General features: G+C 47.8%; 1 protein-coding gene across 1 annotated transcript in view; it reads right to left on the reverse strand.

Moving 5' to 3' along the window:
- The window catches only part of KIF26B (kinesin family member 26B), a 557,329-nt gene that overhangs the window by 291,420 nt on the left and 243,829 nt on the right, over positions 1–22,080 (reverse strand). The window contains exon 4 of the mRNA XM_032242194.1: positions 4,177–4,343. Coding sequence (XP_032098085.1) covers positions 4,177–4,343 — 167 coding nt within the window. The remainder of the gene's footprint in view (positions 1–4,176; positions 4,344–22,080) is intronic.

Consider the following 22,080-nt stretch of genomic DNA (forward strand, 5'->3'; position numbering starts at 1 on the left):
TCCTTCCTTCCCTTTCTTTCCTTTTCTCTTTCTCACTTTCTTTCTTTTTCTCTCTCCTTCCGTCCTTTTTTCTTTTTCTTTCTTTCCTTCCTTCCTCCCTTTCTTTCTTTTGTTCTTTCTTTCTTCCCTTCTTCCTCCTCCTTTTTCTTTCCTTCCTTCCTTCCCTTCCTTCCCTTCTTTCCTTCCTTCCCTCTTTTTTTTGAGACTGTGTCTTGCTTTGTCACCCAGGCTGGAGTAAAGTGACTCATCTCAGCTCACTGCAACCTCCACCTCCTGAGTTCGAGCGATTCTCATGTCTGAGTCTCCCAAGTAGCTGGGATTACAGACATGCACCACCACACCCGGCTGATTTTTGTATTTTTATTAGAGACGGGGACTCGCCATGTTGGCCAAGCTGGTCTTGAACTCCTGGCCTCATGTGATCCATCCACCTTGGTCTCCCAAAGTGCTGGAATTACAGGTGTAAGCCACCATGCTTGGACCAGGACAGCTTCCTGAGAGCTGGCCACCCTTGCGCCCTGACTCCAGGGCCCTGCATGCTCAGAGGACTACGTCTCCACTGCAGTCGGGCAGGAAGAGTTGAAAGTGGTAAGCACAGACTGGAGGTGTAGGAGCTGACTCCGCCCCCGAACCCCTATGAGGACAGACACATACCAAAAGCTGTCATGACCATCACCTTACACAGCTCCGCATCAGCTAAAACCAAAAGGCTCTTTGAACTCAGTTTACAGTCTGACAACATAAGCTGGGCAGGTTTTGGCTATCACACAGACAGCAGAGGATGTAAAGGGGTCAGAGACACCCCTGGGTCTGCCTCTTGGCATGACGGGCCTGGAGCCGGTCATCCACACTTCAGCTTTCGGTGCCCTCAGCGGCAGGGAGGTTATTCATATGCCGTCTCTCTCGTTGGGAGGTGGGAACATCCAGCTAAGAATAGGCCTCACCAACGATGAGAACAACAGGGCGAGGCATGGGCATGAGTAAAGGGCGGGGGTATCTATAAAGATCGTTCTTTTCACACGGTACTGTTTCCCACTGTGCACTGTAAACCTCTGAATACAAACCACGTGCTTTTAATGCTCATTCCATTAAGTGTCGAGTGCTACCAGCGTTCACGGCAAAGAAAGTCATCATAAAGCTTTGGGGGCCTTACGGATCCTTTCCAGCTCTTTGAAAGCTCACATCTCAAGCCCTCGTCACTCCAAAGTCATGGGTTTCCAGCATTTGTTTGCTGCCTGCGTCACCGGCACGGCCGCCCCAGCTGCGTCACCAGCCCATGCGGGGTAGGTTTTGCCTCAGTATTTCCGCGCCACCCGAGGCTTGGCCAGTGCTTTGCCATCCTTTCCCTGACGTCTGCTTGCTTGTTTGTAAATCCCCCTCTGATATCCCGACCTCCAGCCTTGGGCACACCGCTTGTCCAACACACTCGGGTTCCCAGCACATCTCATCCCCACGTCCCTTCCTTGCACCTGAGCTCCTGTTCTCCTTCAATTCTGCCCACGGGAAGCCCTCACCTCTCATTTCTTCCTGCTTTAGATATTTCCTGGATTGTCTTGTGAGTCAGTCAGCCTTCTGTAAAATTCTCTGGCTGGAACTGAATGGAAGGCTTTCCACGTTCAAAGAATTTCAGGTTAGAAAGGCACATCGGAAGTCAATTCCCATCTGAGCACTGAACGTTCCTTCTGGTACCAAGGCCAGGTAATTACTCAACATAACTTTCATCTCCCTCAGGGACACGAATCTCACTCTCTCCTGAAGCCATCGAAATTGCAAGTTCTGCCTTCTGAGCTGGGGATGCGTCTCCTCCCTCATGACTTAGCCTTTGCCTACATACTTGGCTGCTCTACAAAACCAGCCAATCTCCGTTTATACGACAGCCCGAGAGAGAGCCGAGAGCATCCATGGTACACCCCAGAATCCTTCTCTTCTCCAAACGGAACCTGCCGTGAGAGCGCTTCTTAGTCACCCTCCTTTGGACGTGCTCAAATAACCTCCTAGGAGCTCCTGTGCTTGTGACATTTCCTCATAACTGTTCCCTCCCTTCATTCTCTCCCTAAGTGGCATGGTCATGGCCTCCCCGTGAGCTTGGAGTCCCTGCTTAATGGGCTGGGACAACACAGAGATTCACATACAGACAAGGATCCCACAGGGTCCTCATTGCTGGGTGGCCAGGCTGTACACATTTCCTCTCACTTCCCAACATTCAAGTTGGCCCAAGTGTTCACAGGACAATCAACATGGCACCCAGGGACAATCAGGACCCTCAAAGCTGGTCTTCCAACAAGCCGCGTGTGCTGCCTTTAGGGTGCCTCTGTCCTCCTCTGCCTTGTCCCCGTCCTAATCAGCCCCCCTTCCTCACATTTGAGTTTTGGATGCCACCATTCAGAACAGCCACACAGCTTCCTTCTCACTGCCATCACGGTCACCACTTCTACAGTACTTTATCACTTCTCATCACCTTATTTCAGTCTTCAGAGCAATCCTGTAGAGGAGGTATATCATTTTATAGACGGCGAAGCTGAGGCCGAACTGCAACTTGAACCCAAAGAGTCTCACGATTTCATATCTGATGCTACCATATTTATTCTAGGCCCTGTTCACTCAGAGGTTTGCAAATCTTAGGCAGAGAAAGTTTTCTAAGGCTCAGTTCCAAATATTAAATTTAAAAAATGAGTTACAGGCTGGGTGCGGTGGCTCATGCCTGTAATCCCAGCACTTTGGGAGGCCGAGGCAGGCGGATTACGAGGTCAGGAGATCGAGACCAGCCTGGTCAACATGGAATCCCATCCCTACTAAAAATTCAAAAATTAGCTGGGTATAGTGGGGCATGCCTGTAGTCCCAGCTACTCAGGAGACTGAGTCGGGAGAATCGTTTGAACCCGAGAGGCAGAGGTTGCAGTGAGCCGAGATTGCACCACTGCACTCCAGCCTGGGTGGCAGAGTGAGACACCATCGCAAAAAAAAAGAGATACCGAGAAAAAAGTAGAGAAATCCAGTTTCCATTTCTGGCTGTGCTATAACCTGCTCCTAGTGGAACTTCCCTGGTCCCCGTTTTTCTCACTCATAAATAAGGAGCTGGAACCAGACAATCCCTGAAGTCCTTTCCTGCTCAGCTGTCCTTAGTCTCCTGCCCCGTCTCTGCCTTGTTGCTAAAATTAGGGAGAAAACATTGTTGAAATACCTTTCTTTTTTGTTTCTTATATTTTTAAAGTTCCCAAGATTAGCTGGATAGTATTTGATAACTCTCTGGCTCCTCTGTCAAGAAGGAGTAAAAACCCCCCGGCCATCTATTTAATAGCTTTTAAGCAGTTAAGTTTCTAGAATGAGAAGATAAATCTGGAAACACTCGCCAGAGGGATCCCCCTACAAAAGTTCTTATCCAAAGGAAGACATCTTTACAGCTACACATCACGAGAGCAGTGGTTCCCAGGCCGGGCACGGCGGCTCACGCCTGTAACCCCAGCACTTTCAGAGGTCGAGGCAGGTGGATCACGAGGTCAGGAGATTCAGACCATCCTGGTCAACATGGTGAAACCCCGTCTCTACTAAAAATACAAAAATTAGGCCGGGCGCGGTGGCTCAAGCCTGTAATCCCAGCACTTTGGGAGGCCGAGACAGGTGGATCATGAGATCAAGAGATCGAGACCATCCTGGTCAACATGGTGAAACCCCATCTCTACTAAAAATACAAAAATTAGCGGGGCATGGTGGTGCATGCCTGTAGTCCCAGCTACTCGGGAGGCTGAGGCAGGAGAATTGCTTGAACCTGGGAGGCAGACTCCACTGTACTCCAGGCTGGGTGACAGAGTGAGACTCCACTGCCCTCCGGCCTGGGTGACAGAGCGAGACCCCATCTTAAAAAAAAGAGAGCAACAGTTCTCAACCCCAGGGCTTTTGACAATGTCTGGGGACATTTTTGGTAGTCATAACTCAGGGAGGGTCCTTCAGGCACACACCAAGGGGTACACCCTCCAAACCACCCTCCAACACACAGGACAGTCCCCACAAGTTAGCTGGCCCAAGATGTCAAAATGCCATGGTTGAGAAAGTCCCGTAAACAGTGACATCAAAGAACCTCCCCAAATGCTTTCTGGTGTTTCAGCCAAACTAGTCGACGCGAGAGGTTAACCAGGCACACCCAGCGGAAAGAACCCAGGATCTGAACGGCTCTCTTACCGTGCAAAGAAGGAAGCGGCCACCGAGGTGCCTGCAGAAGTCTCGCTGGCCAAGCAGGAGCCCTGTGAGGCGGGGACGCTGCAGGCAGAAGGCTTGTCTGCATTGTAGCGGTTCAGCACGGCCTCGGTCAGTCCCTCCCGGCCACTCTCTGTCATCAGCTGGGAGATCTGACAAGGAAAATAGAGACTGAGCTCATTACCTGTGGCTCGCTGCATTTCCCGACCACTGATGGCATCTCCCTATTTGGGGGAGGGAGGCAAGAGGGAACAGGGTTCCATCCCACCTGCATTCAGCCACACGTCGGTGCTTAGGGCTACTAGAAGGCTATTTTCCAGCATTTTAGCTAGGTGATACCTCCCCGTTTTCATTAAAAATAATGGAATAAAATTACCCCTTGACATTGTAAGTTTCAATTACGTCTGTGTCTTCCCTCCATTTGGAGGGAAAAACAGGAACCATTATCCATGCACTCTGCCGCCCAACACCACAACGGGAGCATTATCCAACACTGGCTTCTTACCAGGAATGGCCCCGAATGCTCTGAAACGGAGGAGTGGGAAAAAGGCATGGTTTTATTAAGGGAGAAGTGGCCCTGCTAATAAAAAACGTAAGGAATGAAAATACTACAGCATTTGGTGGTGGCAGTGGAAAGCCAATAAAACGGGCAGCGTAGAGAAACTAATACAAATAAATATAGCCCGGATAAATTGCCAATTTTTTAAGGGTTCAGATCATTTCAGCAGATTTCATTTTCCTCTTGGTTCATTAAGATAAACGGCTTCCATTTTATTTGAAATGATTGCCTTTATAATGGAAGTTCTAGTGGATGGGGCTTGGTCCATTTTGCCTAAATCTGCATAATAAGCTGTGAAGAACCAAACTCCGGGGCAAAACAAGGATCTTGTGTGGAAACGTACTTTGGAAAAGTGTTAATCCCCACAGCAAATATAATAATCATGCAGGCAGAGTCTCAATATTTGGAAAACCTGTGACTTTAAATCTTCAGTCTACTTGCAAAAAAAGAAAAACGTTCGTTTAAAAAAAAAAAAGAGGAAACTTTAGTTCAAAAAAAGTCACGAGTCTATTCAAACCCTTAAATGCTAAGTGGAAAATGTTTCTAATCACCTACAAAAAAGAAGTGCCATAAAGCGAAGATCCAGAGTAGTTTCCAGTTTGTAACTGAACAGCCCTTTTGTGAGCCTTTAAAGGCAAAAACATTTGTACTTTTCATGATTAGCAGAATAGCCATTACTCTGAGTCCATTGACTGGGGACTTTGCTCCGCTTAAATTCATGCTCTGACTTGGAAAGCCTTGGCATTATTCAGCAGAAATTCTGTCAGCACACACCTTCTTATTCTCATGCATTTGACGCATTGTAAGGAAACTTGACCCAAGTAAGAGAAACTGGAGAGGAGGCTGCAAAGGCAGCTGGGGCCCTAAGGCCGCTCCCTGCTGACTCAGCGGAGAGCCTGCACGGCCGCTCCTCGGGCTTCCTTTGCTGCTGTGGGGTGTGGGCTCCTGTCCACCGGCTGCTACGTCCCCGCGGGATGGGGCAGGCTGGAGGATGTCACTGATACAACTGGAAAGCTGGCCGTGCACACCACCGTCCCCACTCAGCGGTACTGATGAAGCTCCAGGTGACCCATCATGCCTCCTGGACAATGTCCAAACACAAAATAAAACCCCCAAATTCATGGGACAACTTTTTTTTCCCAAGAAGCTACAATCTAAGACATACCTCTGATTTTGACACACAGTGACATGTGAAACAAGCCTGTCTGCTGGGTTGTTTCCTTTCATTCCTACATCTCTCATCTAAAATTTGGAGGAAGGACTCGGTAGTTGCCCTGCTAAGCCAGAGAGGAGCCGCTGGAAGGCGCGTGGTGAGTGGCATGATGCCTAACACAGAGGCACGGCATTCCAGGTGGGTCCAGATTCCCACATCTGGTCCAGAATGCACGTGAGCAGCCTGTGGGTTCACAGCTTCTGAAAATGTCTCTGAGCAAACGAATTTCAACGCATGAGCTTCCTTACTAGAGAGCTATTGGGTATCCTGTGCCAAGCAAAATGCTTCCTCTTACTTTTAAAGAATCAGGGATTAGGCCGGGCGCAGTGGCTCATGCCTGTAATCCCAAAACTTTGGGAGGCCAAGGCAGCAGATCATGAGGTCAGGAGATCGAGACCATCCTGGCCAACATGGTGAAACCCTGCCTCTACTAAAAATAACAAAAAATTAGCCAGGCGTGGTGGCGCACACTTACAGTCTCAACTTCTTGGGAGGCTGAGGCAGAGGAATCACTTGAACCCAGGAGGCAGGGTTGCAGTGAGCAGAGATCACACCACTGCACCTCAGCCTGGCAACAGAGCAGGACTCCGTCTCAAAAACAAAAAACAAAAAGAATCGGGGGATTAGTAGGCATGAGGCACTGAATTCCCAAGCCTATAAATAGAATTATTCAATAATCAACTGTTTTTAAAAAGTTAGCATCACAGAATGTTTTAGAGTCAGAAGCTATTTCCAACATCATCGTCTTCAAAACTCTTCTCCTTAGAAAAGGCATCAGAGGACCAGAGAATGATTTGCCTGAGCCAATTTGGATCTAGGAATAGGACCCTGACTCTTAAACCATTCCCAGCACCTACTTCCTTCCCTACCGACCCCTCTTCTAATTGAAAAAAAAGTCTTCCCTTCTAATCAAAAAACTTGTGATATACAGAAAAAATCGAATAATAAAACCTACACATGTATCCACTGCCACCATTCACAAATGTTAGCATTTTTTATCTGGGAAAATATTTTCTAAAAGAAACCAAATATTGTGTAAAATTAAAACTGTGATGTCCCTAGCCACACAGCCAGTATCAGGCCTGGGGTGGGGATGCGGGAACAGGTCCACGTTCCGTCACGTGCCCTCCCCACTTAGAGCCTGACAGCTCATTGTTTGGGTCCTTTGTGCATTCTCTAGATTTTGTTCTGGTAGATCCACAATGGGGAGAGGACATCCCTCCAAATGCCTACTCTATCGACTCTCACCACCTGAAACATCGTGTTCTCATTAGCATTTCTGCCTAGTATCCTCCTCAGAGATTTCAGACTCTCAGAAATAACAGACCACGCTGCGGCTACAGCAACTGCTCACTGACCTGCCCCTCAGTTTCACGCTCCAGGGCTTCAGGCCCTAGCGAGGTCCTCAAACACCCTCCGCCTCCTTCCGCCACGGAGGCCTTTGCTCTCCATGTGGAATGTTCTACTTTTCCTGCAGATCCACGCTCAAACCTCACTTCCTCAGAGAAGCCTTCTTCCAGCCTGTGCTTCCTCTGCCGGATGCTTCTACAGGGCCTCAATCCTTTCCCTCAGTATCTCCGCTTTGGTTCACACCTTGCATTTAACAGTAAGTCATTTTCTCCCACTACAGGAAAGCCCCAAGTCTACAGGCTAGGGCTGGTTTGCTCACCACTGTGTACCAAGGTCAATACCATGGCTGGCACAAAAGACGCTCAGAACATGTTTGTGGAATACATCTCAGCGATTCTTACTTCCTACTGCTCACATGCATCTACTTAAATCCTCTTAAGTCTTTTAAGTAAGAGTAATTTCTTAAAAAAATTTTAATTGCTTTTCTTTTCTTTTTTTTTTTTTTTTTTTTTTTTTGAGACTGGGTCTTGCTGTATCGCCCAGGCTGGAGTGCAGCGGTGCAATCTCAGCTCACTGCAACCTCTGCCTCCCAGGTTCGAGTGGTTCTCCTGCCTTGGCTTCCCAAGTAGCTGGAACTACAGGCATGCAACACCACACTCCGCTAATTTTTTGTATATTTAGTAGAGCCGGGGTTTCACTGTGTTAGCCAGGAAGGTCTCAATCTCCTGACCTTGTGATCCACCCACCTTGGCCTCCCAAAGTGCTAGGATTACAGGTGTGAGCCACCGTGCCCGGCTTCTTTTTCTATTTTATTTGATTCTTAAGATATGACAGTCTTTTCTCCCACCCTCATCCCTGTTAAAGCTTACTGTTTTGGCTCCACAATGTTTGGGGATCAAGAGCTGCCTCTCTTTTAGGCTGCTGGTTCATTTGCTCATTCATTCGTATGAACAATCATGTGTTGGGTGCTTGGTATATGTCAGGGGAAAAAAACTGCTGAAGATTCAGGAGGCTCTCAAAATGTGCAGACATTTCCTGTCAATATCTTGTGCAAAGACAGTCTGCAAGATAGCGCTCCAAAAGCAACTTCCATTATCTCCGTTTAGCTACATTTTTATAATTCTGAAAAACAGAAGAGCTAGGCTTGCTCTCGGTAGAAGCAGCTGCAGCTTCTTAATCATATCCATTGTAGATGATTCTGAGAGAGGAGCCGCCCCGTTAGATAAGCTATTGCTTTTCCCACATACACTGGTATGCAGGCCTTCTGAGTGCTGAGTTTTAGTGTTTTGGTGGATATCTTCTCACCAAGGTGCTACCTTGCTTGCTACCAAGATACTTGTGCATAGGAATTTACGCTTCCTTAACCCTGCAAACCCTCCCTAGGGATGCGGGGCTGCAATACCATTGGTTGTAACTGAATTGTCCTATTAATCAAAGAAACAAAATAAGACCTACTACATGAGCTCTGCTTACAAAAGAACCACTCCAATCCAAATTCTGAAGCTCTCTGAAACTGTGATTGCTTATCCCTGGGCTGTTTTCATGTCAAGCAAAGAATGGCAGTCATCCATAGTCTATGACAATTAAACAGTCATTAACAGCATAAGGGATGCCCTCATGTGCCCACCCCTTTGCTGCTAATAAACCGCTCCTTCCTCATAGAAGGTTCACTGGAAACAACATTAAGTAACGTAGACTGGTTGGCTATTGTTCCCATTTCACAGATGAGAAAGCAGAGGCCAGAAGGGGAGTCTGATGATTGGTCCAGTGCCGCTCAGCCGTCACACAGGGAAGTTCAGCTGGAAATGGAGGCCTCCAATTCCATGTGTATTTCCCTTCCTTCTGCCATCTCACCTTCGTTACTGAAGTTTACTGAATAACCTGGGCCCCAGAGAGATTTGGGGGATTACAGAAGGTAAACATTGGTTAGTCTCTGTCCTCAGGAGATTTGGAAGGAAGATAGATAAAGAAACTTGTAGTCAGCCAGAAACGTGCTCTCTCTCCCTTCTCTAAAATAAGGGTGTGTGTGTGTGTGCGTATAGAAATACTACCTGTGACTTGGAAATGGGGACGCTTCCAAAATGTGTTTTTAGCCCAATCTTTAGGTCAAAGAAGGTCTCCGTGGGGCCTATAAGACTCCATATTCCCCTTCCCAGTTCTCATAGGGGAGCCCCACAGCACCCAGCTGGGGGAGAGGCCTGTGGAGGAGGGGCAGCTGAAGCTTGGTCACTTCCGACGTGTTCTAAAGGAAAGAGGCCCTGGGCCCACGGCTTCAGCCCTGCTCACACCAACACAAAAGAGCCCTCACAACACACCTCGGGCCCTCACTGAGAGCTCGCCCCACTCTCCAGCCTCCCCAGCCGGAGCCGGTTCTCAGGAGTGGCATTCCACTGAATCCCTTATGGGATTTGGGAGTTTATGTTCCACCGCCCACCCCCTCCACAGCACTCCAAAGTCTCCTCTTGGCTTTGGAATTTCATCTCAAGGCAGTGGCCTTTCCTGCTAGTCAGGAGGACTCCCCACACTTCAGGGCAAGTCTTCCCAGGAGGGGCCTGCTTCTCGCTGCTAGCTAGAATAAAGATCACTCTGGTTGTAGAACTCTGCCAGGAAGCCTTGGCTATGCTAACTCCACTGGGCGTGGGCATGAGCTCCAGGAAGAACCCTGCCCCTTCTCCAGCCCCATCTCTGCCCCCCAGGCCAGGTGAGCAGCCACAGACAGAGCTAAGGACGGCCTTTAGTGGACAAATATAGATCCCTTGCTGCAGTCCTGAGGGGTCGCCTGTGGATTCTAAGACAATTCAGCCATTTCACCAGAAAGGGAACTGAGGGTCAGAGAGGTGGAGCTCTTTCCCCAAGGGAACACAGCCGGTAAGAGGAGGAGCCATGGCCGAACGTGGATCTGTTTCCTGAGGTGGCTTCTGTGCTGGACGTCTGCCCTCAGTTCACTTGCCCTCCCTCCCCACCCCCCCGGGACCCTTCCTAACTCGAGGCTGCCCTCGGAAACTTCCTTGCAGTCCACTGTTAGAGAACACCCCCAAGACAGGGTGTTCCCCTGAAACTGGAACCTCGCCACATAATTCTGAATCAAGAACCTTGTTTTTTCTTTTTCTTTTTTTGAGACGGAGTCTCGCTCTGTCACCCAGGCTGGAGTGCAATGGTGCGATCTCAGCTCACTGCAACCTCTGCCTCCTGGTTCAAGCAATTCTCCTGCCTCAGCCTCCTGAGTAGCTGGGACTACAGGTGTGGGGCTAATAAGTAGCCGGACTACAGCCTGGCTAATTTCTTGTATTTTAGTAGAGACGGGGTTTCACCATGTTGGCCAGGATGGTCTCCATCTCCTGACCTCGTGATCCACCCGCCTCAGCCTCCCAAAGTGCTGGGATTACAGGCGTGAGCCACCACGCCTGGCCAAGCACCTTATTTTTAAAGGACTATGGCTTACATCTGCATTTTAGTCTGTTAGAAATTTATTTCTTCTCTCGTGATCCTGTGAAAGATACATGATTCTTCCTGAGAAAACTCTGGTTCCAAAACCTCCAAAGATCCGCCAAGCACATTTGAAAACCCTGCAGTCCTGGTGGAAAGGCCTCATTATCTTGGTTACATGTGTGTGTCACTGTCACAGTCTAGGAGCAGTGGCTGAAAACACGCTGAGAGCCATCCTGATCACAAGCTTGACGGGGACTACATTTTCACCACAGGATTTTATTTGGTTTGGTTCTGACTGAAACCTGTTTTCAGCTCTCCGTCTTGGTTACAGGGGACCAAGTCACTCCTTCAGGGTATCTGTGGCTTTCCAAACAGCACACCGTATCCCTCGGGTGGTGGCAAAATGAAACCGGGTAGCAGTAGCAGACTAGGCTGCAGGGAGAGCGTGCACGTGTGTGTGCGGGTGTCAGCATGTGTGCGCGCGCGGCTGTCAGCACGTGTGTGTGTGCGTGCGCGGGTGTCAGCACGTGTGCGCGCGGGTGTCAGCACGTGTGTATGTGCGTGCGTGGGTGTCAGCACGTGTGCGCACGGATGTCAGCACGTGTGTGCGCGCGGCTGTCAGTACGTGTGTGTGTGTGCGTGCGTGGGTGTCAGCACGTGTGCGCGCAGGTGTCAGCACGTGTGTGTGTGCGCGCGGGTGTCAGCACGTGTGCACATGCAGGAACATGTGAGGTTTTCAATGCACATGAGAACCCCAAGCACCACTAATGGGCAGCGAAAGTCTGCTTTTCACAGACCACAGGGAAATAAAGCTTCTCTGTATGGTTTAACTTTTAATTCACGTCTTTCATCCATGTTTAAACTTTTATAGCACACGTGTGCTAGATGTCAGGGTCTACATGTACATGAGAACCCCAAGCACCACTAATGAGCAGTGAAAGTCTGCTTTTCACAGACCACGTGGAAATAAAGCTTCTCCCTGTAGTTTAACTTTTAATTCATGACTTTCAATCACATTTAAAGTTTTACACAGATCCCGCAGTATGAGGAGCTTGGTATTCACTCCCAAAGAAAGAGTGAGTCCTAGGTGTGGTTATGACCTTGACTACAGAATCAAGACAAAAGATGTGCGGCTCTTCCTAAGGCCGCTCCCACATTGCAAATCGCAATCTGTAGGCCACTAACCTTTAACTTCCACACTGAGGGAAGAACTCTGAGAACGACCAGAGTGTGTCAGCATGGGCGTTCATCTTAAATGAACCCAGAAGCCACCACCCTCTGACTCTGCCGAGACAGCAGGGACACCAAACGGTATCTGTTTCCTGCGGAGACATCCACAGACAGCAACTGCTTCTCCCTCCGTCCTTAATTAATGATACTTAACGGCACGATGTCCCTCCTCAAATCCCAGAAAATAACATTTAAGAACATTTTCTCTTACACAATTAATGTCTCACTGCCTTGGGACATCTTTTATTGATATCTGCTACCTATACTGTTACTTAATGCTTTAATGGTTTATAAACAGTGGGTGCTCGATAAATATTTTTGATCCAGGTTAGCACAAATCAGCTCCCGATTATCTTGGAAAAGACCATTCACAGCTCATTTTTAAACCCTTGGTATTGTCTTAGGGTGTGTCTATGTTGTCCGTTGTTAGGCTCTTAGGAAATTAGAACGCCAGAATGCGCTTCAGTATATTCTGTAAACTCTATTATGAAAGTCAATCTGTAAAGGGAAAGATCAGGCAGTGCACGCCCAGACCGAAGAGAAACAACGTGGAGCTGATCACGCAGAGGCAGGAGGCACCTCACTCCAGTAACCACCACGCGGTGACACAGTCCACAGAAACCTTATTCAGTTTTTGCTCATAACAGAGAGAGAGAGAAAAAATATATATATGTCCCTTTTCTATCTGTGAGTCTTTGTTCTGACTGCAGGAAAATGTCTCAACCCCCACATCAGGTCACTTCTGGAGCTGACTATAAAAATGTATCTGGGCTGGGCGCAGTGGCTCACATCTGTAATCCCAGCATTGAGGAGGCCGAGGCAGGTGGATCACGAAACCAGGGGTTTAAGACCAGCCTGACCAACATAGTGAAACCCTGTCTCTACTAAAAATACAAAAATTGGCTGGGCGTGGTAGTGCACACCTGTAATCCCAGCTACTTAGGAAGCTGAGGCAGGAGAATCGCTTGAACCTGGGAGGCAGATGTTGCAGTGAGCCGAGATCCTGCCACTGCACTCCAGCCTGGGTGGCAGAGTAAGACTCTGTCTCAAAAGGAAAGAAAAACAAAAGTATCTGTTAGAGGGGTCTCCAAGAACAGGCTCCCCTTAAGGAGCAGATGTCACTTTGTCACCCCACCAGACCCTTCCTTCCTGGCCAAGGACAAGCAGCTACAGAGGACTGTTGCTCTGACAACCACAGGTGCATGTCTCTGGCTTCAACGCCACTCCCCCTGGGGAATGAAATGCTTCGTTTTATGAGTTATGTTTATTTCATGCTTGCAGGCAGAGAAACAGAAGACATGACCCACTTAGGAGGGAAGCGCCGGGATGCTCCCTAAGCCGCGGCGGCCTCCTCTTCTGCAGTGCCCATGTCTGTCTGTGTCTCCTCCACGTCACACAGGCCTCGGTCCTCACTAAGCTATTCCACTCACCTCTTTCTTCCCGTGCCTCCTGACCCCAAGTATCAGGCAAGCTTGTTGATCCGTTTAGACTTCATTGTCACCCTGCTTGTCTCTTCTTTCCCGCACACCAGAGCTACCCAGAACTGCAGTGATGCCCTTCCCAGGCAGTGTCATGCTTGCTGCGGCCGTGTTAGAATGTTTCCTAAGCAGGATTTGTGATGAGGGCAAAAGCTGGCATCAGCAAGACATGTTTTTGTTTAGAAGTCTCAGTAGACATTGCAGGAAGTTAACTATTGCTGGGTTCTTGCTTGAATAAAATATACTGAAAACTAGGGCAATAAAATGGATTTCCCCCAACCTATCCCATCAAAATAGTTTTTATTTTAAAATAATACATAAGAACAAATATTGTAGGATTCCACTTATCTGAAGCCCCCGAAATAGTCAAATTCATAGAGCCATTGTTAATGGGGCAGAGTTTCAGTGTGGGAAGACGAAAAAGGTCAGTTGGTGGTGGACGGTGGTGACGATCGCATAACAATGTGAATATACTTAATGTCACAGAACTGCATGCTTAAAAATGGCCAAGATGCTAAATTTTAGGTCATATATATTTGCCACCATAAAAAAAAGAAAGAAAGAAAGAAGGCCAGGTAGGGTGGTCAAGCCTGTAGTTCCAGCACTTAGGGAGGCCAAGGCAGACAGACTGCTGAGCTCAGGAGTTCAAGACCAGCCTGGGCAACATGGTGAAACCCTGTCTCTACCAAAAATACAAACATGAGCCAGGCAGGGTGGCACGTGCCTGTAATTCAGCTACTCGGGAGGCTGAGGTGGGAGGATCTCTTGAGCCTGGGAGGTTGAGCTGCAGTAAGCCATGATCATGCCACTGCACTCCAGCTGGTGTGACACAGCAAGACCCTGTCTCAAAAAACGAGAGAACGGGCGAGAATCCCACACTGCCAGAGTTACTCCTCTTAACCTATTCCGGTGGCTACGCTCCTGCTTTGCGTTTTGGAGAGTGCGGTCATATGGCCCATCAATGTTCAGGCTGGAGTCGAGAGGAGAGGGCCAGGAACCCAGGGTTTCTGTCTTCCAGTGACGGACAGGCCTCTATACGAGGTATGTTTTGCAGGGTGGCCTCAGTGACAAGACCCCACTTTGCCTATGCCCGAGGCCTGCAGGACGAAGAACTGGGATGGGAAGGAAACTCAGAGAGAAACCAAACTCAGAGAAGGGGGAGGAGATGGGCAGGGAAAGCCCCCCCACAAACCCAGCTCTTGGGTTAAACATCATCTGATTGCTTTATACCCACCTGAGTCAAATACCATCCTTCCTGACCTTCCCTCACACCTGCCAGGCCACACGTGAATGATCAGTTAGCACTGCTTCTGTGACACAGTATTCCGGGGCTGGGGTGGCTCAGGTCTTTTCTCAGGCTCATGATTTGCTTTCAGGCATTTTAATAGGATACAGCTTTTTCCTGCCGCTGTCGGCATGCTGTCTCAGAGAAATGGCAGTTACTGCCCAGGCTGAGGCTCGCCCCAGGCCTGGCCTAGTCCTCGCAGCTCACAAATCACCTGAGACGCTGAGGCTGGCCTTGAGTCACAGACAAACCCCGCTCTGTGCTGTCCAGCACCCCCAGCCAGCACCCCTAGCCATGATGGGATTCCTATGTCCCAGGGCTGGACGTTTGATTACCCTTATTATCTTAGCTTGCTTTGGCTATAAATTTTATTAGTGGCCATAAAATTATCCATCCACAGCATTTGACTCAGTGACCTCTTGCAAAAGAGAATTCCACAACTGGCCATACACAGGGCCTAGGAGGGCTGCCTTTCCTTCACCCTCAATTTATGGCCCTACCTCCAGTGCTCTGCCCTGCAGGATGAGACTCTGCAAACAGAAGAGGCTGCTCATGTTTCAGGATTCTCATTATCGGGGCTCAGATCTGGCCCCTCAGCACCTGATAACTGTTTTCTTTTATCCTTTGTGTTGCTAGAAGGTAAAGGAGCAGGCCGCCCGCCTGCTCCGGGAAGGCCGAGATGCAGACAGGATTCCGCAAAGGGCCAGCTGCATGTCTCTTTGGGGTTCCTCCCTCAGAGTTCTTTTATTTTCTTTTTCTTTTTCCTTTTTCTTTTTTTTGAGACAGAGTCTAGCTCTGTTGCCAGGCTGGAGTGCAGTGGTGCAATCTTAGCTCACTACAACCTCTGTTCACTACAATCTCCGCCTCCCGGGTTCAGGCAATTCTCCTGCCTCAGCTGTGCAAGTAGCTGGGACTACAGGTGCACGCCACCACGCCCTGCTAATTTTTGTATTTTTCGTAGGGACAGGGTTTCACCATGTTGGCCAGGCTGGTCTCGATCTCTTGACCTCGTGATCTGCCCGCCTCGGCCTCCCAAAGTGCTGGGATTACAGGTGTGAGCCCCCACGCCTGGCCCCTCCCTTAGACTTCTTAGTTCCAACATGTGCAGCTTAAGGTAGAGATCAAACTATTTAGGAGTCTCCTCTAACAGATGACACGGTCCTACCAGGAAGTCTGCAGCATTTCCACAGAGGCATGTGAATTCACCTTGCAGGAATGCTGAATCACTTACTCCTCAGCTCTGCTTTGGAGAGTGTTTCCAGTGACACAGTCAGTGCTGCATATGGAAACAAGCAGAGCAGCTGTCATGATGAGATCAGCTTCCACCTCAGAGGCCTTTGAGGATGTGAAATCAGGTGGCCTCATTCATCATCATCATCACCATCGCCACTTTTGAGCACTTATCGTGAGCCAGCTTCTGTTCTAAGAGCTTTATGTGTGTTGCCACATTTAATCCTGACAACAGATCTGTGAAGTAGGCTCAACTGTGATCAAGTAAGAGCTTCAATTCTGTCTGACAGCTGGCAAGGCCCTGAGGCAGGTAAGGCCGGGACTTAGTGTCTGGCTGTTCCTGAGTTTATACTGGGCGGCCCACATCACCCAGAGAATGTACAGCTCAAGGAGGGCTACCCTCTTCAGAAAATGTGCTAACAGCAAAAGATTTTATTTCAAAAAAAGAATCATTTGAGGCCAGGTGTGGTGGCTGACACTTGTCATTCTAGCACTTTGGGAGGCCGAGGCGGGTGGATCATCTGAGGTCAGGAGTTTGAGAACAAGCCTGGCCAACATGGCAAAACCCCATCTCTACTAAAAATACAAAAATTAGCCAGGCATGGTGGCACACGCCTATAAGACCAGCTGCTTAGGAGGCTGAGACAGGAGAATCACTTGAACCCAGGAGGCGGAGGCTGCAGTGAGCCAAGATTGCACCACCACACTTCAGTCTAGGCGATAAAGCAAGACTCAGTCTCAAAAAAAATAAACTAAAAAAAAATCATAAGAATCATTTGAATAAGTGATCATAATTAGGATTATTTGAATAACTGAGCACAATAAGCTCTCTCTAGCCAGTGTTTTGTGATGTTTATGATCAAATAAAAATAAAATAAAATGGTCTGAATCTGGATGTAATTGATTTCACTCTCAATTTCCAACTCAGAAAACTCAGACTGAGTAGTCAAGATGAAATCACAATCCTAATCAACTCAACCCTCATGTCAGGGTCGGACCACAGGCTACTCCTAGGCCAGCTCCTGTGTACAGAATGACCTGGGGGCGGCTTTCCTACTGGGGGAAGGCGACCCTTGTTTCTCACCCCCAAATAGTGAACCAAGAGCCAGTGCCCCAGGAAGCAAGTCTTGACTACTTGTTTCCTGCACTGAGTGATCACACCAGCCCCCCCCAGGACTCCAAGCCCGTCCTTATGATATCAGTGTGATGCCGTGGACCCTGTCAGTGCAATCCCAAAGCCTAAAGCATGTCTGGCTTTACAGCTGCCGCTCGCCCGTCTCTCTGCAAGTAAAGGGTCAACCCCAGGGCCGCAGGGACTGTGTCTGTTCTCCTCAGTATTACCAGCACAGGACAGTGTCTGGATATGGAATATATCTAACAAATACATTAATTCGTACATGAATTAACAGATACATGCAAATGGAGATGAACTCCATTTAGTCGGGATGGGGTTGTTGGAGTTGTGTTTGTTTCTAAGGGATAGAAGCTTGTTTTCACTTGATTTTGAGCATTGTGAATAGGGTACAGAAAGCTTTATTGAATCAACAAAGAGGTTTGAGCATAGACGTCATTCAATATAGTGGTAATAAGGCAAACTGCTGGAGCTGGGAAGAAAGAAGAAGAAGAAAAACAGGAGCAGGGTACATAAAGAGGTGAAGAGGGGGGGCGAACACCAGTAATGGTCCATCTCAGTCAGTTTGAGGGTGAGCCTGCGACAGGCATAGCTGGACAGCTGTAGAATTCTCTGGAATATGGGCAAGTAATCACAGGAATCCTGGTTCCCGGAGTGGAGAAACCAAGCCCAGAGGCGAAAGTCCCCCGCCCTGCCCTGGTTCTGCCCCATACTGGACATGAGTTTCAGCTGCACTCAGAGCTCTGGGGTGCTAGAAGATGAAATGTACAAACTGACCGATTTAAAGACGCCTGTCACAAAATTGAGCCATCCTCTTTCTTTTATCCATTTAAAAAACAGACTTGGGCTGAGTGCACTCTCACACCTGTAATCCCACCACTTTGGGAGGCCAAGGCAGGCAGATCACTTGAGGTCAGGAGTTCCAGAACAGCCTGGCCAACATGGTGAAACCTCGTCTCTACTAAAAATACAAAAATTAGCCGGGCGTGGTGGTAGGCACCTGTAGTCCCAGCTACTTGAGAGCCTGAGACAGGAGAATCACTTAAACCCAGGAGCTAGAAGCTGCAATGAGCCAAGATCGCACCACCGCACTCCAGCCTGGGCAACAGGGCAAGACTCTGTCTCAAAAAAATAACAGTAAATTATAGAATGAAATAAAAAACGGACCTAACCTTTGAAGAAAAGAGCTTGGAATTTCTGCCTATTGAATACTTGCTTTACGTAAGTTTTAAGAATGGCGTTGTTCATTAGTCATGCTGCCAAGGGGAAGCACAATCAGATTAGGAGGCCGAACACTCGATTAGCTGAACTGGTGCAGCATTTAATTCTCATACAGATCATGGCCTTTTCCATCCGCGGTTCATCCGCCATGTCTTTCTTGTCGGGAAAGGTCATCATCATGCATCTCTAAGCAGTCCCTTCCAAGGGTCTATGTCACCTACATTCCCAAGTTTTTCACTGAAGTCTTGGCTAATGCTTTGGAGGCTTTCAAGGAAACCAGCAGTGCATTATACCTTGGGCAACCCCACATCACAGCCGCGAAGGCGATGCCTAAACTGGAGACAGGCTGGACCAAATCAGATTGTCACCAAGTGCCTAGCAAAGGGCAGGTCAGGCAGCGGGCCCCGGTCAATGTGGCGTCATTAAGTGTTAAGAACCAATTCTGGGGGCTGGGCGTGGTGGCTCACACCCGTAATCCCAGCATTCTGGGAGGCCAAGGCAGGTAGGTCAGGAGCTTGAGACCAGCCAGGACAACATAGTGAAACCCCATCTGGTGGTGCACACCTATAATCCGAGCTACTTGGGAGGCTGAGGCAGGAGAATGGCTTGAACCCAGGAAGTGGAGAGGTTGCAGTGAGCCAATATCATGCCTCTATATTCCAGGCTGGGTGACAGAGTGAGACTCTGTCCCCCACCCCCCACAAAAAGAACTAAATCTGGGTTCTGGGCCTGGCTTAGTGGGAGCAGCATGGGAAGCTATGGGTAAGTCATTTCCCCTCTCTTAGCCCCAATTTTCCCCAGGGAGGGGACCTTGTGAGACTGCCCGTGGGATGGCCGCAGGGCATGCTGCTGTGTCCCCAAAGTCCTCATCACGTGTAAAGCAGGAACCGTTCAGAGATATTCCCATGTATCTCTAAAATATGCTCCTGACTTAACATTTGAGTGGCCTCTGTGCACAAACAAACATATCAAAAATCACAAAACACAAATTCCCTGCCAAAGTGGGAAAAAATTCCCAAACTGTCAATGGTGAACAAGAATTGTTTTGTTTAAGAGTCAGCTACTTGCTCCAGAGTGAGGCAGTGGCTTACATGGTCCCAGTTTTGATCTGACATCAAACTTTGTATTCTGTTTACCAACTGCAGAAACACCAAATCCTGCACAACTCAGAAAGCAACTTTTTAAAAAATGGAGCTGGCAAAGTCCTCAGATCTATTCTAGGCCAACTTCCACGCGTACACAGGAAGACGCTGAAGTCCAAATTGGTGGGCTGAGCTATCTCGATTCGCACACCTAGTTCATGCCACAGCCAGTTAATTGTGGCACTTATTCATGCATGCCAAATATATAAATTGGCTAAAAATACAAAATTAGCCAGGCATGGTGGCACGTGCCTGTAAGCCTAGCTACTTGGGAGGCTGAGACAGGAGAATCGCTAGAACCCAGGAGGCAGAGGCTGCAGTGAGCTGAGATCACACTACTACACTCCAGCCTGGGTGACAGAGGAAGACTGTGTCTCAAAAAAAAAAAAAAAAAAAAAAATCATTGAAGACTGATTTGAATAAGTGATCATAATTAGGATTATTTGAATATATATATATATATATATCTGTGTATTATTTGAATACACATATATTAAAAACCAACAATAGGACAGCAGAACTCTGAAATGACTGAAAATCCTAGAAATAGAGAAAAAGAGTCTCCGCAGGTTAGCCATAAACCAGGGGCTCAGTTCTACCCGAATGAGCAGCTGTGGGACCTTGATCAAGTCAATTAGCCTCTCTGCATCCTCGTTTGCAAAATCACAGATCTGTCGTAAGGAATATTAACTAAAAACACTCTCAGCCATCTCTCTCCTCTGATAAAAATGGCTTAAGAATCAAAACCAATGCTCTAAAGCCTCTAATTGCAAACCCGCACACGGCTAAGCAAACATTTGCGGGCTGGTCTTATGAAGATATTTGAAGTTGTTCTTCTGCCTATTCCCTTTGGAGTTCAGGATCCCTTACTCTATAAGGCTGATAATCTAAACCTTCACATCATTCCCACATGTCCAGAATTCAAAGCACAGCTTGTCAGGGTTGCTTACTGGGAAACTGTTTCATTAATCCTAATTAGGACTGATCCTAATCTTGTCACCAGACCCATAACAGACTTTGCATCTAATGGTTTTCTAAACTGGTTTACCCAATGCATCTGGATGGTTAATAAAATACGCTTATTTACATGTGCGTGTTTTTCTTTTCTATTTCACTACTAAAAATGCCATTAAGAACGCTTTAAGAAGTGTAGTAATGTTTTGACTATTCTCTAAGTCCTTCCTAAAACCTGAATTCTCAAATTTAGGGATACGTAAAAATCCTGGACCTCGGGAGAAGCAAAACTAAGCTCAAATTATTTTTTGCTGTTGTTGGGTTTCTTAAGGTCTGTACAATGTTCTGATCACCTCCCTGCTTTTTGCTTCATTTGCACAAAGACAAAGCTCTTCTGTGCAAGTTGACACCAGAGAACTGTAGAATCTGATTATGTCTTCACTAAATAAATATTCTGCTTTTTTCCCCTGTTGTGGCTGTAACATTCCATCCAGTGTTCTAATTTCTCTGGTTGGTGGTTCTGCTCAAATTTCTCCTCTGTTCATTTAAGATGCTGGTTTTCTCTTCTATTCTGCCTGCTATGGCATTTCCCAAAGCCTGGCTATACTTTCCACTTGTTAGAACTTTAGAATATGGGTCAGGCCTGGCAGAGTCAACACCAACTAGCTTATTGTGAGCATATCTAACTAGATTCCCCGAGCTAATAACCAGAGCCAGCAAGGTTGGCATTCCCCAACACATCAGGATCCCACAGCCCCGAGGGCGCTTTATTCTCAGAGCTGGACTCGGAGTTCATCTCTTCATATCTGCCCTTTTGTTACAAACCTTGAGTCCCTGGAGTCTGCTATTTTAAACAGAGCCAACCTTTTGGGATTCTTGTCTTTCATACACACTTGAAAAGCTATTCATTTAATCCTGAGTTAAAAGACTATGCTACATTAAAAAAAAATCAGTCTCGTCGGCATTTCTCAAAAATGAATTGTCTCAACAACCTTTTAAGAGAAAGCAGCAACATCTCAGATAAGTCTGTCCCTTCCCTACTCCATCCCCTAAACCACGATTCTGCCACTGGTAAAGTAATGTTGAGGTTTGCGGTGTTTCCACGTATGTAGGGCGATGACACAAAACCAGCAGCTCTCAGATCCAGAGTCTGGAATCAACCAGGCCATCTCCGAAAAGAAGCCAGTGGCCCCAAACTGCAATTTTTGATACAAACTGAGAATACATAACACTTGCAGTAAGCCCATGTTAGCATGGACAACAAGATACCCACTCTGAAAGGTCAGTTTCATGGGGACAGGAAATCTGTCTTGCCTTTAGAGGGACTTTTACTTCCCTAAATAGTACCCTTGGAGTCAGTACTGAAAACTATGCTATTTGCATTTCTACGGGGCTTGCCACCAGCAGAATTCTAAAACATTGGCAAGAGTGAATCATGTACACGCTTTGTAGTTAGCTTAAGATTTCGCAGAGGTTTTTCCCCCCTAGAGCCTGAGAGGAGGCCAAAGAAACACACACACACACACACCCGTGCACACACATACCCATGCATGCACGCACACACACAGACATCAGAACTGCTCTTCCAACAGGGAGGAGGCTCAAGTCGTGTTTTTCAGAAATAATGAAAACCACACCTTTGGGGAAAGAATGCAAAGAAATAGCT

The sequence above is a fragment of the Sapajus apella genome, unplaced genomic scaffold (assembly GCF_009761245.1).
Source record: "Sapajus apella isolate SASKATOON/1434 unplaced genomic scaffold, GSC_monkey_1.0 scaffold49, whole genome shotgun sequence".
NCBI lineage: Eukaryota > Metazoa > Chordata > Mammalia > Primates > Cebidae > Sapajus > Sapajus apella.